Below are 21,673 nucleotides of genomic sequence, written 5' to 3' on the forward strand. Positions count from 1 at the left end.
CCGACCGACCCCTTAAAACATGGAATGATTCGATGCCGTCCGAATTGACCTCCGCCAAACAACCAAGAGTGCGACATTGCTGCCGGTTTCTGGTGCAACACGCCCTCATGTTTTGACACCGATTCAGACAGTAAAGAGCATGCATCACTCCTTAGGCGGGCATCCCGTCGCACATGCCGGCCCATCGGGTCACCCGCTTGAAGTCGAGGTCTTCCGGGACGTCCCGGGAGGCGTACTTGCGCACGTTGACGGGCTTGGGGCAGGTGTCGTCGCGCGAGCGCTTGCCGGGGACGCCGGCGCCGATGTCGGCCGGGTTGAAGAAGCCGTTGGCGCGCTGCAGGACGCCGACGACGCCGCCGTCCTGCCGACCCCACGCCGTGATGGCGTCGCGCAGGTTCTGCAGGTCGGCCGCGCTGGGCTGCTGGGGGAAGTGAAACCCGAACCCCCAGAGGTTGGCGGCCTGGCCCTGGCCGTAGACGGCGCCGATCTGCGCACCGACGCCGAACAGGTGGTCGAGGTACAGGTTGTAAGCGCCCCGGTACTGCGGCAGGTGGCCCTTGACCCACTCGACCCAGTTGTACAGCAGCATCTGCGCCGGGGTGCCCTCGCTGTGCTCCGCGATCAGGTTCTGCAGCTCGGCCGGCAGCTGCGTGATGGCCTGCATGGGCCCGCCGATGAGGTAGACGAGCGTGCCGGACGGGGACCACTGCAGCATCTGGCGGCCTGAGGCGCGCTTGGCGATGTCGAGGTCGCCGCTGGCGAACGCTTCTTCGCTGCTGCTTTCCGGCTGCGGGTGCGCGAGGGCGGCGTCGGACGTCGGAAGGGCATGCACACTCGCCATGAGCGTGGCGCCAAGGAAGAGGATCTTCTTGAAGGAAACCATCTTGGTAGTGTCCAGGAGTTGGTGACGATGGCTGGGTGTCTTGATGTGTGGATACGTGGTTGTGTATTTTCAAGTGCTCTGTGGTCTTACAGGGGCCAACAAGAAAATGTGTATTGAACAAGTTGGATCTTGGAAGTATTTGATGTAATGAAGATGCTGAATTATGAACAAAACCTTCGTGGCATCGCGCTTGCTTTTATATCCGTTTTCCTTTGCACCCTTGCTACAATACGGGCGGCGCCGTCACCGAAAGCACTAAAAATAGCCAAGAAGTAGACCGTGCGAGGGCAGAAGGCAGAAAGATGTTGGCAAACGAGCAAGTGATTGACGATCTTCCCATGCTGAAATCCTTCGAGCAATTCCTGTTTATCCTGAAGTTCACCGTCGTGAAGTCAATAGTCCTCCTAGATGATCGGCCGAGGGCCTCCTGGTAATAGTTTAGCGCAGCACATCCCAATACAGCGCCGTAGGATTCTTCCCCGGCGCGGGGGTCAGTCGATCGGCGGTTAAAAACAAGCATTTGCCCAGAAGGAGGTTCCGTGCCACCGCCACACTGGAAATCTTCTACATTTAGGGAGTCCGGCACCTGGGGGCTGTTTCAACCCTGGTATTCAGCTCCCTTTCGAATTGCCTCGAACTACATTATAAATGCAATCTCTATCACTATGGTCATTTTACGGTGATGTCAGAGTAATGCTACGCCCCTCGGTGCCTCTTTCTAGCCGTTTGGAATCCCTCCGGGCCCTCCGAGCTGCGTCGTTACGCGCCCCCTCTTGAATATGAGGAGGGGCTAGAAAATTTGCCGAGCAACACCCAGTTGCAAGAGCGCATGTTGATGACATGAAGTGATTTCCACCACCTGATGGCGTGTATTGTGATTCAAATCCTACACGAACGACTGGCCTAGTGATACCAAAAGGTTTAAGGGTATGTATTTGAGGCAGAGTCGCGAAGCGCGACAAGCGCCGGGAGTGCCGTTCACTGTGCTGTGATCGCCATTCCTCAACCCATGAACCAACACTGCAATCCGAAAGGCCTACGCCGCATCCGCATAGTCAGTTTTAATATATCAGAGTTTCCCTCCCAGCACATATGACGTACCTACTAACGCCACAGGATCCTGGGACTTTAATAATAGCATATGGTTGAAAGGTTTGGCAGCTTTCCCACCAATCACCAGGAAGATTGTCAACTTCTCAACTGCCTCAAGTATGATAGGCATCACCGACACCACATCTGTGAAGGTCGCCATCTATGGCTTCACCCTGGGCCTTAGCCTGATCCTATGGGATGAGTCTCCCATGATTTGCGCGCCGATCGACGACAACCAATAATAGAACCAAGGAAGAAGGGGTTGTCCTAAAGACCGTATCACTAGGCTTAGCATTGCAGATGACTTCACGGCTCTGAGAAAACATCTTTGAGGAAGGACATGGCGTTTCTTTCCGCGATCTATAAAGGGTCGCGATGCGTCCACCCAAGTCTACCCCTTTTTCGCAATCATTATCACATCCCATAAGCTCAATTTGAAAACACTACTCTACTACCTATCTGTCATCAGTCTATATATATCCAATCTTACTCTCTACTTCAGCATTCCAAGTCTTCAAAATGTACTCCAAGTCTTTCTTCGCTGCCTTCCTTCTTACCGGCCTCGTTGCCGGCAGCCCCATGCCCGGGAAGAACCAGCCCATCACCGACGCCGAGTGGGCGGCGCTCAAATCCGGCGGACTGAGGGCGCGATCCCCTAAGTCCGTCAACAAGCCCATCACCGACGCCGAGTGGACGGCGCTCAAGTCTGGCGGGCTCAAGACACGTGACGACGGCGAGCTGGAGGCGCGCGACAGCAAGATGAACTGCGGCCACTTGGTCACCGGCAGTGGCGGCAGCAACGGACACGGCAAATGGATCCCCGTCGCGCAGTTCAGCAAAGTTGCCGACGAGTTCTGTAAGTGACACACACCCATGTTCCAAATCGCGTTGAAGACCGAAGTTAGTAACTGATGCATTCATTACAGGCAGCGGGTATGTCGGAACGGACATCTCCAAGGGCCACGAGACCAGTGACACCTACCCCATCACTCTGACCAACCAGAAGGACGACAAGAAGACCGGGTCTCCGGGTAACATCGTGTTTGCCATCTACAACACGGAGCGCGATGGCACCTACGTCGTCGACCATGACACGTGCATGAAGGCCATGAAGGCGCCCCTGGGCAGCCACGCGGTCAAGCGCGAGGACGGAGAGGACCACGTGTACCTCAGCAAGAGGGACGATTGCTACGGAAAGAAGCACAATGACTACGAGGGAGGCTACTGGAAGGTGGATGGCATTGGTGCTTTTGGTAGCGAAGTATATGCTTCTTCTTAGATTGCTCCAGCCCGAATTTGACCGGACTTTTGACTTGTCTAAAAAGGCTTTGAGGTGTATGTTGGAGTAAGGGTCGCTTTCCTACTTACTTTGTATAGTATGTGTTTGGGTTGGGATCACAATCGTTTAGGACTATAAGCCAGCTGACGGTGCTACGGTCACCCTATGCAACGGCGACCCCTAAATTTAGATAGCCCCTGATAGCATCACATATAAATTAGTATATTAACCAGTCAGCTTTTGATTTATAGTCAATTGAATAATACCATCGTCTTCTTTTTCTTTTCCTCTTTCCGATGGGCCGTAAACTTAACGAGTCAGTACTGCAACGCGCGATTTAGGATGTTATAAATAGCTCGTTAATGAAACAAGCCGCCGAGAAGTATAATGTCCCTGGAATAACTCTGAGGGCTCGGATTCACGGCCGCAAGACTATAAAATAACGGAATGAGTCCTTCTAAGCCTTAATAATAGCGGAAGAGTTTTAGATCGTGACTTGGTGCCTTGCGTAATATAATCTAGGCTGCTTACCGGCGTACGTTATCTTCCGGATATTCGCTTAACGGATTTTTTAAGTTAACGGGATTAATATAATACTCGGTAAATATTAGGTTAAAAGATTTATTACTCGCTATTTATTTATCGGTATTATTTTTTTTAAAAGGATAGATTTTTTAAAGCTTAACGTAACTTTCGTAAAGAAAATTATCGAGTTTTTCGAGCGGCTTAATAATCCTATTTTAGAATCGATCCTTTCGGAGTTTCGGTTTAACGTCGACGAGATCGGTAACTAGCTCGGCTATAGAACGAATATAATAATTATTAGACCTGCTGGAATAAAGAGAATATTAGTTGCAAACTCCCTTAACCGAGAATGGGCTTCTACGGTTAAATATAATAACGCTTTAAGCCGAGCCTTGCCTCTTCTTATTATATTTAAAGGTTAATAGGTCTAGTAGTAATAGTTTCCGGAGGAAGAGGACTCGCTAACGGATATTATAAAGGATTAGGTCTTTACGGCATCCCCTAAAGGCTATACTAATAAGGAGCTGGCCTTAATATAATTAAATGAGGTCTTTATCCCTTATATAAAGCTTAAAAATAAGGACTAATAACGGCTTATTATCCTAAATAGCCACGTTAGCCACGTAAACGAGGACTTTATTATAACGTGCTTAAAGTATAAGATATAGCTTCTCTTCCTTCCGGTATATTCGTCGCACTTATTATAACACCTAGATCTTAATCCTTTTAATATATTAAAAAATACTTATTACCGGAAAATAACCCTATACTATATAAAGCTTAATAATATAAATATAAGTAAGAAAGACTTTTTTCGATATTACGAGCTAACTAAAAGGTTTATTTTTTAGCCGTATATAATAGCTAGCGGCTAAGCCGTAACTAGTATATTCCTTCGTAATATTAATAAGCCCCTTAATAACCGGAACCGGAGGATAGAAGACTAGGTAAAGGCAGGACTATTTAAGCCTCCCCCCGACGTTTCTAATAAACAATTCTCCTTTACAGCGTTATTAACACCTACGAACAGCCGCTAAATTAAAGAGTTAACGGATACGCTTAATAATAATAATAATACTATTTTCGATAGCGCGACGCGCCGGGTTTTATTCCGGAAGCTTTAAAAGAGTCTAGATATTTTGAACGGCTAGATCGGCTAACTAGAGCACGAGAAGTTAGTTTTAAAAGGTAATCTAGAGAAAAAAGAGGTAAAAAGAGGAAAAGAGTAATACTTAACCCTAACCAGAAGTTTGCGCGTATACGAGATGCCATAGTAATTAAGAGGGAGATAAATAACGTTACACCGGAACCCCAGGCTGTTACTCCTCTATCGTCGGCGCCGGAAGCCGTTATAATTAAATCTAACTTTAAATCTAAAATTAAGAGTATTATAGAAGCGTTTCGAGACTGAAACGGTGTTTTTAAGATTTTGTATTAATTTTTAATTAAATTATTCGTATTATTATTATGTAGTATTGTTATTAGTTTTTAGGGTCGCCGTTATATGGGGTGACCGTAGCACCGTTAGCTGGCTTAAACATTATCTGTTTCGTTATAATTACACCACTGGTTTTATATAAATGTGATAACAGAATTTATTTAACATCACGCGCGATGGAGATTTAATATGTAGTAAAGCAAATAACGATTTACGTGTCGCTCCGTGGATGAGAACGGATATCTAATCAAATAATTACGGCGTATAACTCATAGTTCACTTCTGCTGTCCGCGCGTGGCCCCGAGATAAGAGATAATGCGACGGCTAACCATGCATGAGGCAGCCATAACATTCATGAATCTTGAGACCACAGGGATTCAAAATGACACTGCCTTGGGGCTGAATCTTGCTCAACCGGTTTTCCATGCTTTATTTGGAACGGAACTGGAACTGGCCGGGTGGGGTGGTATTCTTCCAACCTGAAGTATTCAATGTTGGTAGGTATTCGCTTGGAGGGGTGGTCACATCGATCGTGCAGGAGAGTCAGCGAATGCATTGGCTGTCGTTCAATTGGGGTCCGTTAGAGAGTATGACTCTCGCGCTCTAGCGAGGGGTCCATTGGTAATGTAGCATGAATGGGGGTCCATTGACAACGTAGGATGAGCGAGGTAGTTCATTGACAACGTAAGATCAGCTTGTATGCGTCGATTCCCCACCTTGGCCCGTACATCCCGCCCCCAGCTGGCAATCTGACAGGCAAGACTCTACAGCATGATACGAAGCAGCTTCATGAGTGCGGCCGCACGCCCCAAAGGCAGGACAATAGTGATTCTCGAATATAGCACAGGACACAGGGCAGCATAGAAAGCCATGTCGTCCTCGCATGTGTGTATATTAGCCAAGCCTATCCCGCTGCGTTCGCGCTGATCTCTTCATGTATTCGGACATCAGAAATAACAGTAATTACGCAATCTATACCAATGGAGTGCCAAGAACATGAGAGCCATGGGCAGTCTATGGATGTTCCTAGGCTTCGATTATTTCCGAGTCCGTCAGATAGTAACACAAAGGAAAGCTCCCGCAGCATCAAGTTTGAGGTAAAGTAGCAAGACACCGCATGTCATCCCGTTCAGTGAAGGTCTAACATTTTCAAGCTGTTCTTCGATCTCTGGTTCGTTGCTAATATACAGATTCTTGCCGAGGTAAATTATGCAGACCGCCATATAACTATTGGTGTATTGACAAAGTGAAGGACAAGAAAATCATCGAGCCCGCGGATATAAGAACTTATCTCGGGTTCCTTTGGTGGGATCCCCATTGTGTTATCCTAGTCCATCTAATTTTAACACTACCGGCAGCATCCTCTGGTTCACGTGGTTCATCGTGCGCATATTTGACGTCCGTTTCATGACGGACAGCATCTTCGAGCGCGTCATCCGTATCATCCAGGTCTCCTGCATGTTGGGATTTACCATTGTGGTATCTACTTTCGACCCTGAAGACCCGTTCAAGGACATTGTGGATACAGCAGATAAGAACAGTCTGGATATGAATACGTTCCAGATCTTATGTTTGCAACTCCGTCCCCTGTTACATATAGCAATCGACTAATACAGATCATGAAGGTCTTATACTCATGACGGTACGTATATCCCTTGTGGCCCAGTACTGCAGCATTTACTGGTTTTGTTACCAAGGAAATAAACACGGCAGCAATCACATTAAGCCCACGGGTCGTGGCAAGCCTTTGCTGGCGGCTGCAGCTATACACTTTGTTGCAGCCATGATCTATCTGGGCATTTCTTCGCTTTTCAACTATAATCGCGACAGCCCACTGTATATCGTGTGGTACATTGGCTCCGCCATGGAGGCCACCCTTCAACTCGGTCTTGCCTGTCGATACGAAGAGCTCAGATTCGATGATACCAAGCTGACAGAACGCTTGGCTGTATTCACTGTTGTTGTTCTCGGAGAAGGAGTATCAGAGACCACCAAGACCATTCTACTCGTCGTTCAACTTGGTGGGAAATCCAGTGAGTGCCAATAGACTTCCGAGAAATGGTTTCTTACTAATTTGATGGAAGATCCGACCATAGCTGGTATATTCATTTCCGCAGTTGCGACCACGTACTTTCTGTATTTGCTCTACTTCGACTGGATGAACCACGAGACTCTAAGTGGACACCGACAACTCATCTACTCGCTTCTTCACTTCCCTTTACATGCGGCTCTTCTGCTACTAGGAACCGGTTCCGCATTGTTCATAAAATTCTGGAAAGCAGTAAGATGACTTGAAAATCTAACTTTTGAACGGCGGAGCTTATTCTCAAGGCTAGAACAGTATAATGCCTCATTACCATTCGATCCAGGACTATAATGACCGGATATCGAGTTGGAGCAAGACTGAAGTCGGAGAGTCTAAGTTCTCAAATAAGAGTGCAGCGATTGCCGAAAGCATATGGAACCTAACCATGGGCAATGATGCTGAATATCCCAGCAAATACATCAGCACTTGGAACGATGTTTCCGTAGCTTTGGACAATATCAGATCAATTCCAGATTGGTTCTGGAACTCCACTCATGAGACGAACATAACCGAATACCGAAGGTTATCCTCGATATACTACAGCTCAGCCGATACTGTTATACTAGCAGTCCATGATTCGGTTTTTGCTACCTACGAGCTTGAAGCAAAGAAGTGGAGCAAGTCCAGTGTCAACTCATCAAGATCAGAGAAGATGTATAGTCGTATGGAAACCACGGTACGAGCTTCGTTGGACCCTCCCCATCCTTCTCTTCTCCCCCGGCGGCCCTTCTCAGTGGGCTAATATCTTACGTATATAGTTCCAATACGTGTATGCTTCTGCCGGAGCAGCCCTGTTGCTCATGATTGTCTTGCAAGCCCTTACTCTTCCCAGGCGGCGCCGATCATCATTCAACTACATCCGGTTGAGTCTCTTCGTACTAGCAGGTCTCTTTCTTAGCCTGTTCCCGTTAATTTCGATTAGCAAGGACAAGGCCGGCGAGGACAATTTTATCCAAGGACCCTGGGTTTTACCAACAATCTGCTTGGTCGTCTTCGTCGTCTTTGTGCTCACCCATTTACACTAGCCGCCCTTTCAGTTTCCAACATTTTCGAAGGGGGGCAAAAACATTGGAGGCGACTGCCCGCCGAGTACATCAGTTTAGAAAGCCTAGCACTTTGAGATGGCCAGGCCATAACCATGACAACTGTCGGAGTAACGTCGGCTCTTCACACAGCTGCATCAGTCTACAGAGTATTGAGCAGCAGAGTGAACGGTAAGAGCAGGCGGTTGCTGTCGCAAAAGTGAAATGACAAATTTGCGGCTGCAATAGGGGTATATACCGCAAGGGATGCTTCCGAAACCATACACTTATGTAACTGATAAGTAGTTGCGCGAGGCTCCATATAGAACCATGAAGGACATGACGAGTATCGTTTACATCTGGGAAGAGGACATTTGTAGGACTCGTATAGATAAACCCCCCAAATGAAGGGGCGAAAGCAACCAACTCACAATTGAAGCACTTGGTGCCGATATAAACGTCATCTTTATTAAATCACGTAGCTACTTACATTTAAGAGGATGTTGGCTGCGACTTGGTGGTCGGGTCTGACTAATATGATCTGCCTGGGTCCTCTTGGCAACAGACGGGGAGAGAGCCAGCTCAGTGCTGATTTGCAGGACTGAGGACGATTTCAGTGAGTGCAGCCTTTGACGTCGTACATTCCGACATGCAGGCCAGAGGCTGGAGAAACCGGAGTCGACGCACCACTCATTGTTGCCGTTCACCCCCGTTGCCGTCCTGTTAGGAGCAGGTGCGCGGAGGCGGTTATGCGAAGCTACGCTGGCTTCCTCGGGCGCCTAGGCGCTTACGCCACGGGCCTAATGCCCTAAAACTCCACCTGCGGCAAGCCCTACTCGAGCCTACCTAATGTATGAATTGGTGGGGGGCGCGAAACCACCGACACTAAGCTCCCGGCATTAGGTAAGCAAGGACTGGGTGGCTCATAACCCGGAGCAAATGTACAGACCAATCACGGTTTTTTCTCTTGATAAAGCGCTAATGATGTCAAGGTGCAGCCTCCCCCTTTGGTACGGCCGAAGAAAATGGAGGTGATGGCTGGAACATTCATGACTTGGCTGGCGATCGACAGTCCAGAATCGACGATTTCTCTCCATAAAAAGCGTCATCGACCGTGGGCACCCGCCAATCGGTGCAAAGTCCCGGGAATCAATTACAGCCTCATTGCAACGTTGCCGCTTGTCATACGTTCATCGATATAAAAATACAGTCTTAGATCACGATCTCTTCCATTTATAACTGCAGTCCTGTCTATCCGTCCACTCACTAACCACAAGCACATCAACATTTCCATATTAGATCCTTATTAACTGTGTAGTGACATTCATTTCTTGCTTGGCCCATATTTTTCCACCGTCCTCCTATTTTCGCAGATATAAAATCAACCATGTCTCGCGCCATGTTGACAAGAAGCCTTCGGTTGACTCCTTCCACCCTCAATCGAACAGCTTTCGCCAACAAACCACTCAACAACTTCCACACTTTCGTCAAGATGGCCAGCAACAAGCTCAACTCGGAAACCATCTCCGACATTACCGCTCGTGAGAAAGAGATCACCGGCCAGGACGACCCCGTGAAGGGCGGGCCGACCGCCCAGGCCCAGAAGCATGCCAACCAGACCGTGAACCCCGGCGCCGTCTCCGACATTACCCAAGGCGAGAGAAAGTTGACTGGTGCCGAGGGTCCCCTTCAGGGCGGTCCTGCCGCCGTGGCTCAGAGCATGGCTACTCAGGTACGTTTCTCCCCAAACTGAGCTGCCTCATTGATCCATCCAGTACTAATATCCCGTTCCAGCAAGCCCAAGCCGGTGGCGCCCATGCCTCAGGCAAGCTGGATTCCGAGACCATCTCGCACATCACCTCAGCCGAGAAGGAATTGACCGGCCACGACCGGCCCGTCAAGGGCGGTCCCACTGCCCAGGCCCAGAAGCACGCCAAGGAGCCCATCACCAGCGAGGCCCTCCATGACATCACCGAGGCCGAGAAGAAGGTGACGGGTGGCGATCGCGTGCCCGGCGGCCCTACGGCCACGGCGCAGAGCGAGCTTGCCAAGTCTCGTCAGTAGGAAGAAGACGGAACGACGGAATGTGATGTTTGTATGTAGATGTATATTTATGTGTAGGATAAATTTCGGATGAAACGTATCTCGGAGTAAAAAGAATAAAAGGAATTCCAGTGCCAAAAGATGACGCCAAGTGTCCAAATACATGTGAGAGTTTGATTATCTAGCTGTCCGATACATGGACCTCCTGCTGGCAAACTCCCATAACTGCTTTCCATAATTATGTCAGTACAGTCAGATGATCGCCAGGCAGGCGCGGCTGAGATCTAGGGGGATGAAAGTCTTCATGTCGTGCATGTAGCGGTGATCATCGTCTCTGACAGGAGTCTTACTACGCTGCCTTACTGTTTCAAGTCAATTGCTGCCACTTCCTCCACGTTCCTGTCAGCACTTACGAGGGGGAATGACGTAAGGTATTCCTTCAAGACGTCGAAAGCATAGATATTGTCAAGCATTACGCCAATAACGTTAGGACTAACATGGCGTTTTACCGCGAAGAAGAATCGCGAGTAGGCGTGGCAGCTACAAGGCGCTTGGCGACAAACCATTCGCAACACCACCATCTTCTTGGCTATGGCTTTATATATGGGCCACGAGTAAAGTATATAAAGGGAGGAAATCAATCGATTCATTCCAGTCTTTGGTTCATAACCAATTCAAAACTTTCCACTGCTCATTGCACATCACAATCTTGCCAACAACAGCATCAAACATTGAAAACTATAATATACACTTGCTTAACTCTAAAACGTTCTTCAATCAGCAGCATCATGCATTTCTCCCAGAGTCTAGTCCAGCTCCTCATCGGTGCCGCCACCGTGGTATCCGCCATACCCCAACCTTCTGAGCACAATCTGTAAGTGACGTACCCGTTCAGCAGCCCCCAGACCACGGCAAATGGTTGGAGGACCCCAAACCGAAAACTGATTTTCTATTTTCCTGTCCACCCAGGCGCTCAGAGGCCGGCGACATAATTCAGAAGCGCGCCGACTTCGACCCCGTCAAGGCGTGCAAGACGTTCCGGCCCGCGCAGGGCGAGCTGATGGTGCTGAGCGAGATCGGCCACAACGTCGTGTTCGACCCGAAGAAGAAGAACTTCGACACGAAGCAGGGGGGCCGCGTCGGCTTCCTGCTGGACGCCGGGTGCGCGCTCGTGTCCAACACGTACTACGAGGCGCGCGGCAGCGGCAACGGGTGGGAGGCGCACTTCAAGAGTGGTAAAGGCAAGGACGTGCGGGCCCGCATCGGCTGGTACGGTTCCGACCGCATCGACAGCGCTAAGATCCAGTATGACGGTAAGGACGTCAAGGCCACGTGCACGGGGCAGAAGCACAAGTTCGAGGGGCTGGATGTCGACCACTACAAGACTTGCAACTTCAAGTACTGAGTACTGAGCGGACTTTGTCATATCCGATTTTCTTCCGGCGGGTTGTACTAGTAGATTGGGTGCTTTTGAGTTATGGAAGGTGGCAGAGGAGAGGGAGTCGCAAGCGGGCTATTGTTACCGTCCTATAGTTTATGACATAACAAGATCAAGTTTCCTAGCATTTCACGGTCCAAATCTTGAAATTATACCTTAATAACTGATACAAAGCTAGGTAAATACCGAACGGTAACTACCTAATAAGAACGAAATCCGCAGCCAGGATATATCCTTAAGGCGCTCGCTCACACCACGTACTCTTTACCCGTATCGTTAATACTTCAAAACTCAGGTCAACCCAAGTGCCGTTTCCACACAAGCCCAAGAATCAGCCAGTCATCTCTAAATTCACTATGTTATCCCAAGGAAAGTACGCCTAAATCGATAACACGCATCCATTCTCGTAGCGTTCGTACCCGTGGCAGAGTAGGAGCCTGCCTAACAAAGAGTGATTGTTTCTGGAACAAGGTCGCCATTCTTGACCTCTTCTGCCACTTCCCCATTCATCAGACCATCCACAAAGCAGCCACCGATGACCTCATACTCGCCATTCGTCGGCCTCAGGACTACCGGCATATCACATCCGAAGAGGATGGCAATCCTGTCGCCGGGCAGGGCAGAACTCGTCACACATCCCACGAGTCCGTCCTGAGTCTCAAAGATGCGCCGGGTTTGAAGCATCCGACACGATGAGACAGTCGACTTGTGAAACCGTGAACTATCCTTGCAAACTACTTAATTCGAATCGAAGTACTCCCGCAAGGGCGTCCCGCGTAGCCGGAATAACTCATTAGGATTAAGCGCCATGGAAAATGTTTCGAGAAGGTGATGTTCCTGAGATATAATTCTCTCCCATGGGACATCTTTAGTCCACTCCGTCTGGTCTTGCACAAACCTGCCTTCAATTATCCCAAACCTATCTATACTAACCCGGAAGTTTGGTCCTCCCCTATGGTCATACGCTGTTATAGGTACCTTTTGCAGTTCTCTCGAGCTCAGCCAAGGTATATCGAAGAGGGATGCGTCGTCTCCCCACTGGAATCTGCTGTTACCCACAACAGCCCGGGCTAAAGACAGCTTGGGGTCAGGGCAAGCTTTCCTGTATCCAGCTATCGGTTCCATGGCAGTCATGTAACGGGATGGATCTGCTATCCGCTGCCTGGTTGATCTCAACGTTGCCATATTGCCAACGCGGTCAACAAATACGCCCTCGCATGACAGAAGAAGATTGTCCTTCGAAAATTTGAATGCTGGGTCAAACTCCGCGTCACTTGCAAAGGGACCTAGGTCCGCTAGAACGTGGGGGTGGGAGACGAGATGCCCGAATGGCATTCCTGGATAGCTTCCTCCCGGTTCGTGCGAATTTAGCTGTTCTGGCAACGGAAACATTTGTCTCTGTATCTTGTGAAGGTTCATTGCCCAAGTCGGTATGTCGGGATGGGTGGGCCAGCCATTACGGTTTAACCTTGACAGAAGATTGAGGCTCTCATTGTGTTGAAAACAGCTCTTGGCGAACATGATCCAGGTATCCCTCCAAGTGACATCTGGGTCGTAGCTGGGATGGATCTGTGATGAAATGGCTGGTGGCAGAAGTGCGAGGAGTCCGTACACTTTATCTCGAAGATCTGTTGCATGGGAATGTGTAGCCTGGGTTATGCATCTCACCAACATATGTTCTTGCCTTTCATCTCCAAGTAGTACCCCATGAATATTCTTTCTGAGCCACATTGGCATATTTATGGCGGGGTATAGGTTGAATATGGTTGCCATTGACTTATCCTTCCCGACGTATTGGATAAGCTTGCCCGTCGGCCCTTCCTGTCGGGGTAATGATGAAGAGACGACACTTAGTTCGCTGGGAGTCACGTAGTAATCTCCGTACCAAAAGAGGAGAGAAGACCCAAGAGCTATTTCTTGGACGATCCAGAGTCTCTCCCAGTATGGTACACCTACTATTCCGTCAATAACGGACCACATCGAAAATGTATGGTCCTCTCCCTGGCATGCGAGATCGATCGAACACAATGCCATCTCAAAAGCGTTGAGCTGGGTCGATCCGTTCATTTTGAATAAGTCGAGATCCTCTTCTTGCTTTTCCCTACTGCCGAATGTAATGTCCATAATTTCTCGGAATACGGGGAGTTCGGCGGCAAACTCATCCGATGGGTGACCCAGCCAGCCCCGTACAACCAGGGCTTCGGAGTATATCATGCCCATCTTCACTTCAGCCTCGCGGTCGCGCCGATCGTTTTGGTTGATGCATAACGCGTCTATCCAGACCTTGAGACCTCGTGACCGGACTTCAAAGGAGCTATTAAGGCAGAGCAGAGCGTCGTAAAGATTTAGGCCGACCTCGAAAATGGAACTATTCACGAGGATCATTTTCTTGCTCTTCTGGTCACCCCAAACGTAACTCAGTGCCACGTAATCGGCCCAGTTATAGCGGTTATGGAGCCCAGTAAATTTTTCCAATGGCTGGTCGCAGTAGTCATCCAGCGAGACGTTTCCCGTAAACTCACGTAACCAGGAGCCTTGCAACAGATTCTGGACACTTTTCGGGGACTTATTGTGAATATTCCACATGATATTCCAGATGCGGCCTTGTACGAGCCGGAGGTCTTTCTCGAATACTGGCAGGCTGCCGCAGAAAGATCGATATGTGGGGGTCCAGTCCTCGAGGTCGACCTCGTCTAGGGTACATGTGATAAGGGCCTGGCCTGGTTGGCTACTGAGTGGCAAGATTGAAAGGAAACGGATTCTCTTGCTACCCTCGGGTAAGGGTTTGTAAAGGACGGTGAATAAATCAGATCCTATGTCCTTGGGAGGGGTCGTCGTTTTACTCGAAGTAGCCTTTGTTGTTGGAGGCGCTTGGGTAGAGTCTCTCTGAGGAGGGAGGCACAGGGTTGATAATGTTGGTGGGGCAGGTTCAAAATCTATGGATATCAATCAGTCTAGGTATTATATACCAAGCATTGGGTGTAATCCACCAATCAATCATATCCGCTAATGACTTGCTCACCATGTGATTCTTCTCCTGATTCTGAGTCAGGCTGCTTCACTGCTACAGCATCCTTTGCCAACGATTATTTCGCCTTTAGCATCCATTCATTTTCATGGAATTCATCAGCCTCAAATTCTTGCATCTTCTTTATTCCAGCGGGGTGAATTTCTTTGGTAAATGCCCTGATGGACGAAATTGCAGCCTTGGTGGCTGTGGGGCTTTGTCCGCGAAGGGCCTTTTCGAACATAGCCATAGTCAGGAGTCTCTTGCTCTGATCCGGACCACTTTCCACAAATCCGTCGCAGATGGTGGCTGCTAGGATACACATGGATCGGATGTCAGATCCTGTGAACCGGGATGACATTGCGGCGAGCTGACGTGTATGGACCTCAGGATGGAGAACCTCCTCTTTTGAAAGAATCCGGAAGATTCTTTCTCGTAGCAGGATATTTGGGAGTCTAAAATAAAACTTATTAATGTATGTCACCCCATAACCGACACCCCATTAAAATAGAACGCGGAAATTGACCACTAACTTTAAATGGCCACCCTTTACTTTAATTTTACATTATAATGTAATCGCTTTCGACTGTAGATATAGTAGATATCTTAGAATCTAATTCCTTAATTTTAACCTAGTCTAGTATTTCCCTTATATGCTGTATGCTTTTAATTAATACGAATTTCGAATTCGGGCTAATCTATACCCTTCGCTTCTTTTGAGGCCTTATAAGCTTTAACTTCTCTTTTAAAGACTAGATTTATAATTTCGTATTAAGTAATAAATAATCCTTTTTATAATATCTTTTTTAGATTTTTTTAAATAAGTAGTGTTATATAGTAACGTTATTTTAATTTACTTAATAAAAGTATTAAATTTAATGCTTTAAAAATTTTTTTTATATAAGCTAAAGTACCCCTTCACGGGCCACCCCGTTACGAGCTACCGCGTTTTACCCTACGAACGCGTCTTTTCACCGTATATCTTAATTAGAAAACTCTTTAATTTAATTATTACTTTTTATTTTTTAAAGTTATTATTACCTTTATTCTTTTCGCTTATTCTTATTTTTTATAACGATATTTTCGTTTAATATTTAAAAGCGTATATAAGCTGCCGTACGCGATATAAAGCTCGAAGTAGTTATTTATAAATCCGCCCGTAAATAATTAACCCTTCGATTATATATTTAACGCCGTTTCGTTAATATACTTATTAGAAATAAGTTTAATAAAGATTAGCAGGTTTTATTACTACTTTTAAAAAACGAATTAATATATTAAGCCGTTAATTAAGCTAGGTTAAGCTTTATATTAACGTTAATTAAGTTTAAGTTTATAACTTAACGGATATTAAACGCCTTTAAAGTTTCTTATACTTTAGAATAATAATAATATACCCGTTTTTTAATTAGAAACGAGTTCGTTAAAACCGTAAAGTTAAAAATAATTAATTATAGCCGGGTTAATAAAGCTATAATAATAAATATTAACGTCTTTTTCGATAGATTTAATACTTTAAAACTAATTAATATCTCTTTTAAACGCTTTTATAATATTAACGAAATAGGTATCGGCTAAGGCGTTAGCGGTGACCACTAGGTAATTACTAAAGCCACTAGTTATCTAGCCTTTAAAAAAAGACGTCGAAAAAAGGGAATAAATTACTACCCTAGAGTGTATAGGCTATAATGGGGTACCCCTCCCGCCGCTAGTTATTTTTAAAGGGGCCGACGTTTAAAGCCAGTGGTTTCTAGACTAAGACGACTATCTTTAAGATAACTAGCGGTTTAAAGCGTTGCCTAAAGGGTGGACCAGTAATACCATAGCTTTAAATTAGATCTAAAATATTGTTATTCCTTATATACGGTCTCGCTATAATAATAAATAAGTCCTTCTAATTTATAATAACTATAAATTATATACGAGCAATAACTTTTTATAGCTTAATATTTTAAATAAAATATAACTAATTTTTTATTAATTATACTATAATTATATAATATTAGTTTTAAATATAAGAGTTTTCGGCTTATTAAAGAGAAGGTTAAAAATTATTTTAAAAGAGTACCCGAATATAGTCCTTAAATTAAAACTTATAAAAATAAATATATTAAAAATATACCGCTAAGCTAAAATTAATATATTAACTTCTTTTATAATTAAAAACGCTTAAAAAACGGCTAAGATTTATTTATAAGATCGCTTAAAGCCGTTATTATTAAAATACGTTATCTTAAAAGATATAAAAGTTACCCGGGCACGTTTAAAGTTATTAAAAATAGTTAAAAAAGAATTAATACTCGATTTCCTCGCCGAATTAATTTTAACACCTATTAAAACACCCTCTGGTAGCTAGGAATTACGGAATAGTAATCGGAAGTTAGCTATTACGGACCCTACTTTTAGAATACCTTCTTAACGGCTCTTTATAAGAAGGTTAATAAAGCTTTAAACTAAAGCGCTAATAAAATCACGTATCTCGAAACTTAGGTCGATTATTTTTAAACTAAACTCGATAAGAAGACTACGAAAATACGTTAAAAAGTAAGAATTATATTAAAATAACGATTTATTCGTATAGTTAATATACGCCGGGCTAAGCGGAAGCTAAAAGGTAAGGTTATATACGAGGACGAAGCTAGCGACGTTAAAGTACTAAGAGGGCCTCGTAACGCTATAAAAGCTATAAAAGATAATATTTCGAAGGCGGAGGATTATATTTTTATTAAAAACAATAAAAAATAATGTATTTATATTAATTCTAACCGTAGAAATAGCTTTAATTACAGGGGTAAAGGTAGCTTAGTAAAGTGGCCCGTAAAAGGGTGGCCCGTGAGGGGGTGCTTTAGCTTAATTATAATATATTATTAGTTAAAAGAGTTTAAATAAGTGTAAAGGCTTTATTTTAATTAGCTAAGACCTATGTTATTTCTTTTAGTCGTTATCGGTTATTATTTTTATTAAAACAGCAGGAACTAAGGTTTTTTATATTACTTTAAAAAGGGTGCTACGTACCTGCGCGTATGAACCCCTTTTTAATTTTATTAAAAAGAGTATACAATACCCCTCGTAGCTCGTATTAAAAATAAATATAAATAATAAAATATAATAATATAACCTCGATTAAACTCGGAACTTATTTATATATATATATAAAAGCTTATTTAATATTAATTAATAATTACGTAAAATAATCATAAATTAATAAGAGTAAAGAGACGGTTTTACGCCCCTATCGATATAAGGGCGACCGTGCTAAGGAGCCCCGAGAATTTCCGCCCGTTAAAAATTCGGAGGAACCCCTTTTCCCGAATATATATTATAAGGAAGAGACCAGGTTCCGAATTATACGCGAAACTAGTTAAATTATGTATAATTATATATTTAAATAACCTTGTCGTATAATCTATAAAATAATAACCCTTATTAAAATAGAATTAATTACGGTCGGCGAATCGAGACCGAGCCCGGACGTATCGAACCTAGATAGACCGACGATTTTAAACCCCGAACTATTTACGTATAAAGAAGTTTTTTAAAATATCGGGATTTTTTTAATAGTTTAGAAAAAAAATATTAACCTCGCTCTTTGAAAATTCGAACCTCTAAACGTACTTTTCGAAAAAATAATACCCGAACTATTTATAACGTACTTTATATAATACTTTTTAAAATATTATATATTAAAATAAAGGGGACTTTTTTTAAAAAATCGTTTATTACCGAGTTTAATAAATAAACCGAGTACTAATTTAGTTAAATTAACCGTATATTTTAAAAGGAGCTCTTTAATTACTTTAAAAAACACGGAGTTAATATATTAACGAACGGATCCTTTAAAGCTAAGCTCGTAAGCCTAGTATTATCGGCCACTCTTATATACTAATAAGACCGACCGATAGAACCGACTTCGGAAACCCAAAAAGAGGATGTTCTATACTCTTCCCTAGAATAAATAGTCGAATAACCGCCGCCTAAACGAGAAATACCCGGTCTTCGTACGGAGTAATTATCCGCGATACTACGGGATACTCTAAGTCCGATTTCTAACCTTAGATTTATAAATACCTAAGAGTCGTAAAATATCGTCCTTTTTTTTTCTAACTCCGGTACCGCCGGACTAGACCGTACGATTATTTAGTCTAGCGTATATTATAAAGTACGATATCTTTTTAAACCGAGCTATTTATAACGGTAAAATCGATTAAAATAAACGGATATTTATTAAAATATGCCGACGGCTAGATATATTAAAAGATTAATATTATATAATTTTCCCGGATATTCTTTCCAGTCGTATAGAGGCATACTATCTTAATTATATTAGACTTAAAAAGAAATAAAACGAGATGTACCACTTTATAAACTCGTACTTTAATACGATAATAAATTACGTATAATATTTTATAAATTAAATAATAACCTCTTTTATACGAATAAAAAATAAAAACGCCGAAAGGCAACTTATCGAAGTTTTAAAAATCTTACTAAACAAGCTTTAATTCGTATAACGAGCCTTTGAAAAAAGATTCGAAAAAAAGATCGCTCTCTATACCTCAATCGTACGAACCTATCGAGGAGTTCCGGAGCTTATACCGGCCCTTATTAACTCAAAGCTAATATATAAAGCGTTATTTTTAAACCTTTATACATCGTTAAATATAATACCGAATTAAAAGTTATCGAAATAATATTTAATAAAGAAATTATATCGAAACCCGGTTATAAATACGTACTTAATTAATAAACGGTTTATAAATAACCGTATAAAAAAAACCGACTAACTTATAATAATAAATTACTATATAATAACTAACTACTAGGATAAGACAAGAACTAGCGACCCATAAACATATTCCGACCCAGGCTATCGTATAAGAATCGGTAATTCGAATGAAAAACCTGCCGAATCTATTATAAATAAAGCTAAGCCAGCTAACGGTATTACGGTCACCCTATATAACGGCGACCCTAAAAACTAATAATAATATTATATAATAATAATACGAATAATTTAATTAAAACTTAATATAAAATCTTAAAAATACCGTTTTAATCTCGAAACGCTTTTATAACACTTTTAATCTTAAATTTAAAGTTAAATTTAATTATAACGGCTTCCGGCGCCGACGATAGAGGAGTAAAAGCCTAGGGTTCCGGTATAACGCCTTTTATCTCCCTCTTAATTACTATAGCATTTTGTATATGCGTAAACTTTTAATTAAGGTTAGGTACTACTCTTTTTTTCTTTTTATTTCTTTCTTTTTTTAAATTACTTTTTAAAAGTGACTTCTCGTGCTCTAATTAGCCGATCTAGCCGTTTAAAATATCTAGACTCTTTTAGAGCTTCCGGAATAAAACCCGGCGCGTCGCGCTATTAAAAATAGTATTATTATTATTAATCGTATCCGCTAACTCTTTAATTTAGCGGCTAGTCGTAGGTGTTAGTAACGCTATAAAGGAGAATTATTTATCGAAAACGTCGGGGGGAGGCTTAAATAGTCCTGTTTCTACTTGGTTTTTTATTTTCTAATTCCGGTTATTAAGGGGCTTATTAATATCGCGAGGGAATATATTAATTACGGCTTAGCTATTAATTATTATATAAGGCCGAACAGTAAACCTTTTAATTAGCTCGTAATATTAAAAGAAAACTTTTTTATTTATATTTATATTATTAAACCCTATATAATATAAAGTTATTTTTTAATAGTAAATAATTTTTAATATATTAAAAAAATTAAAATCTAGTGGTTATAATAAGTACGACGAGTGTACCGGAAAAAAGAAAAGTTATATCTTATACTTTAAGTACGTTATAATAAAGTCCTCGCTTATATAATTAACGTAGTTATTTAAAATAATAAACCGTTATTAATCCTCGTTTTTAAGCTTTATATAAAAAATAAAAACCTTATTTAATTATATTAAAGCTAGCTCCTTATTAATTTAGCTTTTAAAGGATACCGTAAAGACTTAATCCTTTATAATATCCGTTAGCGAGTCCCTTTTTTCCGGAAAGTATTATTACTAGACTTATTAATATTTAAATATAATAAAAGGAGGTAAGGCTCGGTTTAAAGCGTTATTATATTCGACCGTAAAAGCTTATTCTCGGTTAAAAGAGTTTATAATTAATATTCTTTTTATTTTAATAAGTTTAATAATTATTATATTCGTTTTATAGCCGAGCTGGTTACCGATCTCGTTAATATTAAACCGAAACTCCAGAGGGATCGATTTTAAAATAAAATTATTAAGCCGTTTAAAAAACTTAATAATTTTTTTTACGAAAGTTACGTTAAGCCTTAAAAAATCTATCCTTTTAAAAAGAGTAGTATTAATGAATAAATAGCGAGTAATAAATCTTTTAACTTAATATTTACCGAGTATTATATTAATTCCGTTAATTTAAAAAATCCGTTAAGCGAATATCTAAAAAATAACGTACGTTAGTAAGCAGCTTAAATTATACTACGTAAAGTATTAAATTACGATCTAAAACTCTTCCGTTATTATTAAGGTTTAGAAGGATTTATTCCGTTATTTTATAGCCTTGCGGCCGTAAATCCGAGCCCTTAAAATTGTTTTAAAAATATTATACTTCTCGGCGGCTTATTTTATTAACGAGCTATTTATAATATCTTAAATCGCGCGTTATAGTACTAACTCCTTAAGTTTACGGCCTATTAGAAAGAGGAAAAGAAAAAGAAGACGATAGTATTATTTAATTAATTATAAATTAAAAGCTAACTAGTTTATATACTGATTTATATATAGTACTATTAAGGGCTATTTAAATTTAGAGGTCGCCGTTGCATGGGGTAACCGTAGCACCGTCAGCTGGCTTATTAATTAA

The 21,673-nt window shown here is 42.9% G+C and overlaps 7 protein-coding genes across 7 annotated transcripts; 4 read left to right on the forward strand and 3 right to left on the reverse strand.

The window, feature by feature from the left end:
• Window positions 1-151: 151 nt before the first annotated feature.
• On the reverse strand, window positions 152-883 carry PG994_009621 (uncharacterized protein; the record flags this gene model as incomplete). The annotated part of the gene is made up of 1 exon (XM_066861030.1): window positions 152-883. One exon carries the CDS (start codon window positions 881-883, stop codon window positions 152-154), a length of 732 nt encoding a protein of 243 aa, XP_066713200.1.
• A 1,611-nt stretch (window positions 884-2,494) lies between these two features.
• Window positions 2,495-3,254, forward strand: PG994_009622 (uncharacterized protein; the record flags this gene model as incomplete). The annotated part of the gene is made up of 2 exons (XM_066861031.1): window positions 2,495-2,831; window positions 2,902-3,254. The coding sequence occupies 2 exons, from the start codon at window positions 2,495-2,497 to the stop codon at window positions 3,252-3,254; spliced, it is 690 nt and encodes a 229-aa protein (XP_066713201.1).
• Window positions 3,255-6,550: 3,296 nt separating this feature from the next.
• PG994_009623 (uncharacterized protein) lies at window positions 6,551-8,329 on the forward strand (the record flags this gene model as incomplete). The annotated part of the gene is made up of 5 exons (XM_066861032.1): window positions 6,551-6,788; window positions 6,835-7,251; window positions 7,336-7,499; window positions 7,588-7,980; window positions 8,063-8,329. Coding segments are annotated over 5 exons (1,479 nt in total), but the record flags the coding sequence as incomplete, so codon positions are not given.
• Window positions 8,330-9,713: 1,384 nt separating this feature from the next.
• PG994_009624 (uncharacterized protein) lies at window positions 9,714-10,390 on the forward strand (the record flags this gene model as incomplete). The annotated part of the gene is made up of 2 exons (XM_066861033.1): window positions 9,714-10,058; window positions 10,121-10,390. The coding sequence occupies 2 exons, from the start codon at window positions 9,714-9,716 to the stop codon at window positions 10,388-10,390; spliced, it is 615 nt and encodes a 204-aa protein (XP_066713203.1).
• A 767-nt stretch (window positions 10,391-11,157) lies between these two features.
• PG994_009625 (uncharacterized protein) lies at window positions 11,158-11,774 on the forward strand (the record flags this gene model as incomplete). The annotated part of the gene is made up of 2 exons (XM_066861034.1): window positions 11,158-11,243; window positions 11,339-11,774. The coding sequence occupies 2 exons, from the start codon at window positions 11,158-11,160 to the stop codon at window positions 11,772-11,774; spliced, it is 522 nt and encodes a 173-aa protein (XP_066713204.1).
• Window positions 11,775-12,248: 474 nt separating this feature from the next.
• PG994_009626 (uncharacterized protein) lies at window positions 12,249-13,874 on the reverse strand (the record flags this gene model as incomplete). The annotated part of the gene is made up of 2 exons (XM_066861035.1): window positions 12,249-12,533; window positions 12,741-13,874. The coding sequence occupies 2 exons, from the start codon at window positions 13,872-13,874 to the stop codon at window positions 12,249-12,251; spliced, it is 1,419 nt and encodes a 472-aa protein (XP_066713205.1).
• Window positions 13,875-14,893: 1,019 nt separating this feature from the next.
• Window positions 14,894-15,175, reverse strand: PG994_009627 (mitochondrial aaa; the record flags this gene model as incomplete). The annotated part of the gene is made up of 1 exon (XM_066861036.1): window positions 14,894-15,175. One exon carries the CDS (start codon window positions 15,173-15,175, stop codon window positions 14,894-14,896), a length of 282 nt encoding a protein of 93 aa, XP_066713206.1.
• Between the last annotated feature and the right edge of the window lie 6,498 nt (window positions 15,176-21,673).

Source organism: Apiospora phragmitis (assembly GCF_038363925.1).
Source record: "Apiospora phragmitis strain CBS 135458 chromosome Unknown utg000009l:1.0-1189150.0:1.0-1190623.0, whole genome shotgun sequence".
Lineage (NCBI taxonomy): Eukaryota > Fungi > Ascomycota > Sordariomycetes > Amphisphaeriales > Apiosporaceae > Apiospora > Apiospora phragmitis.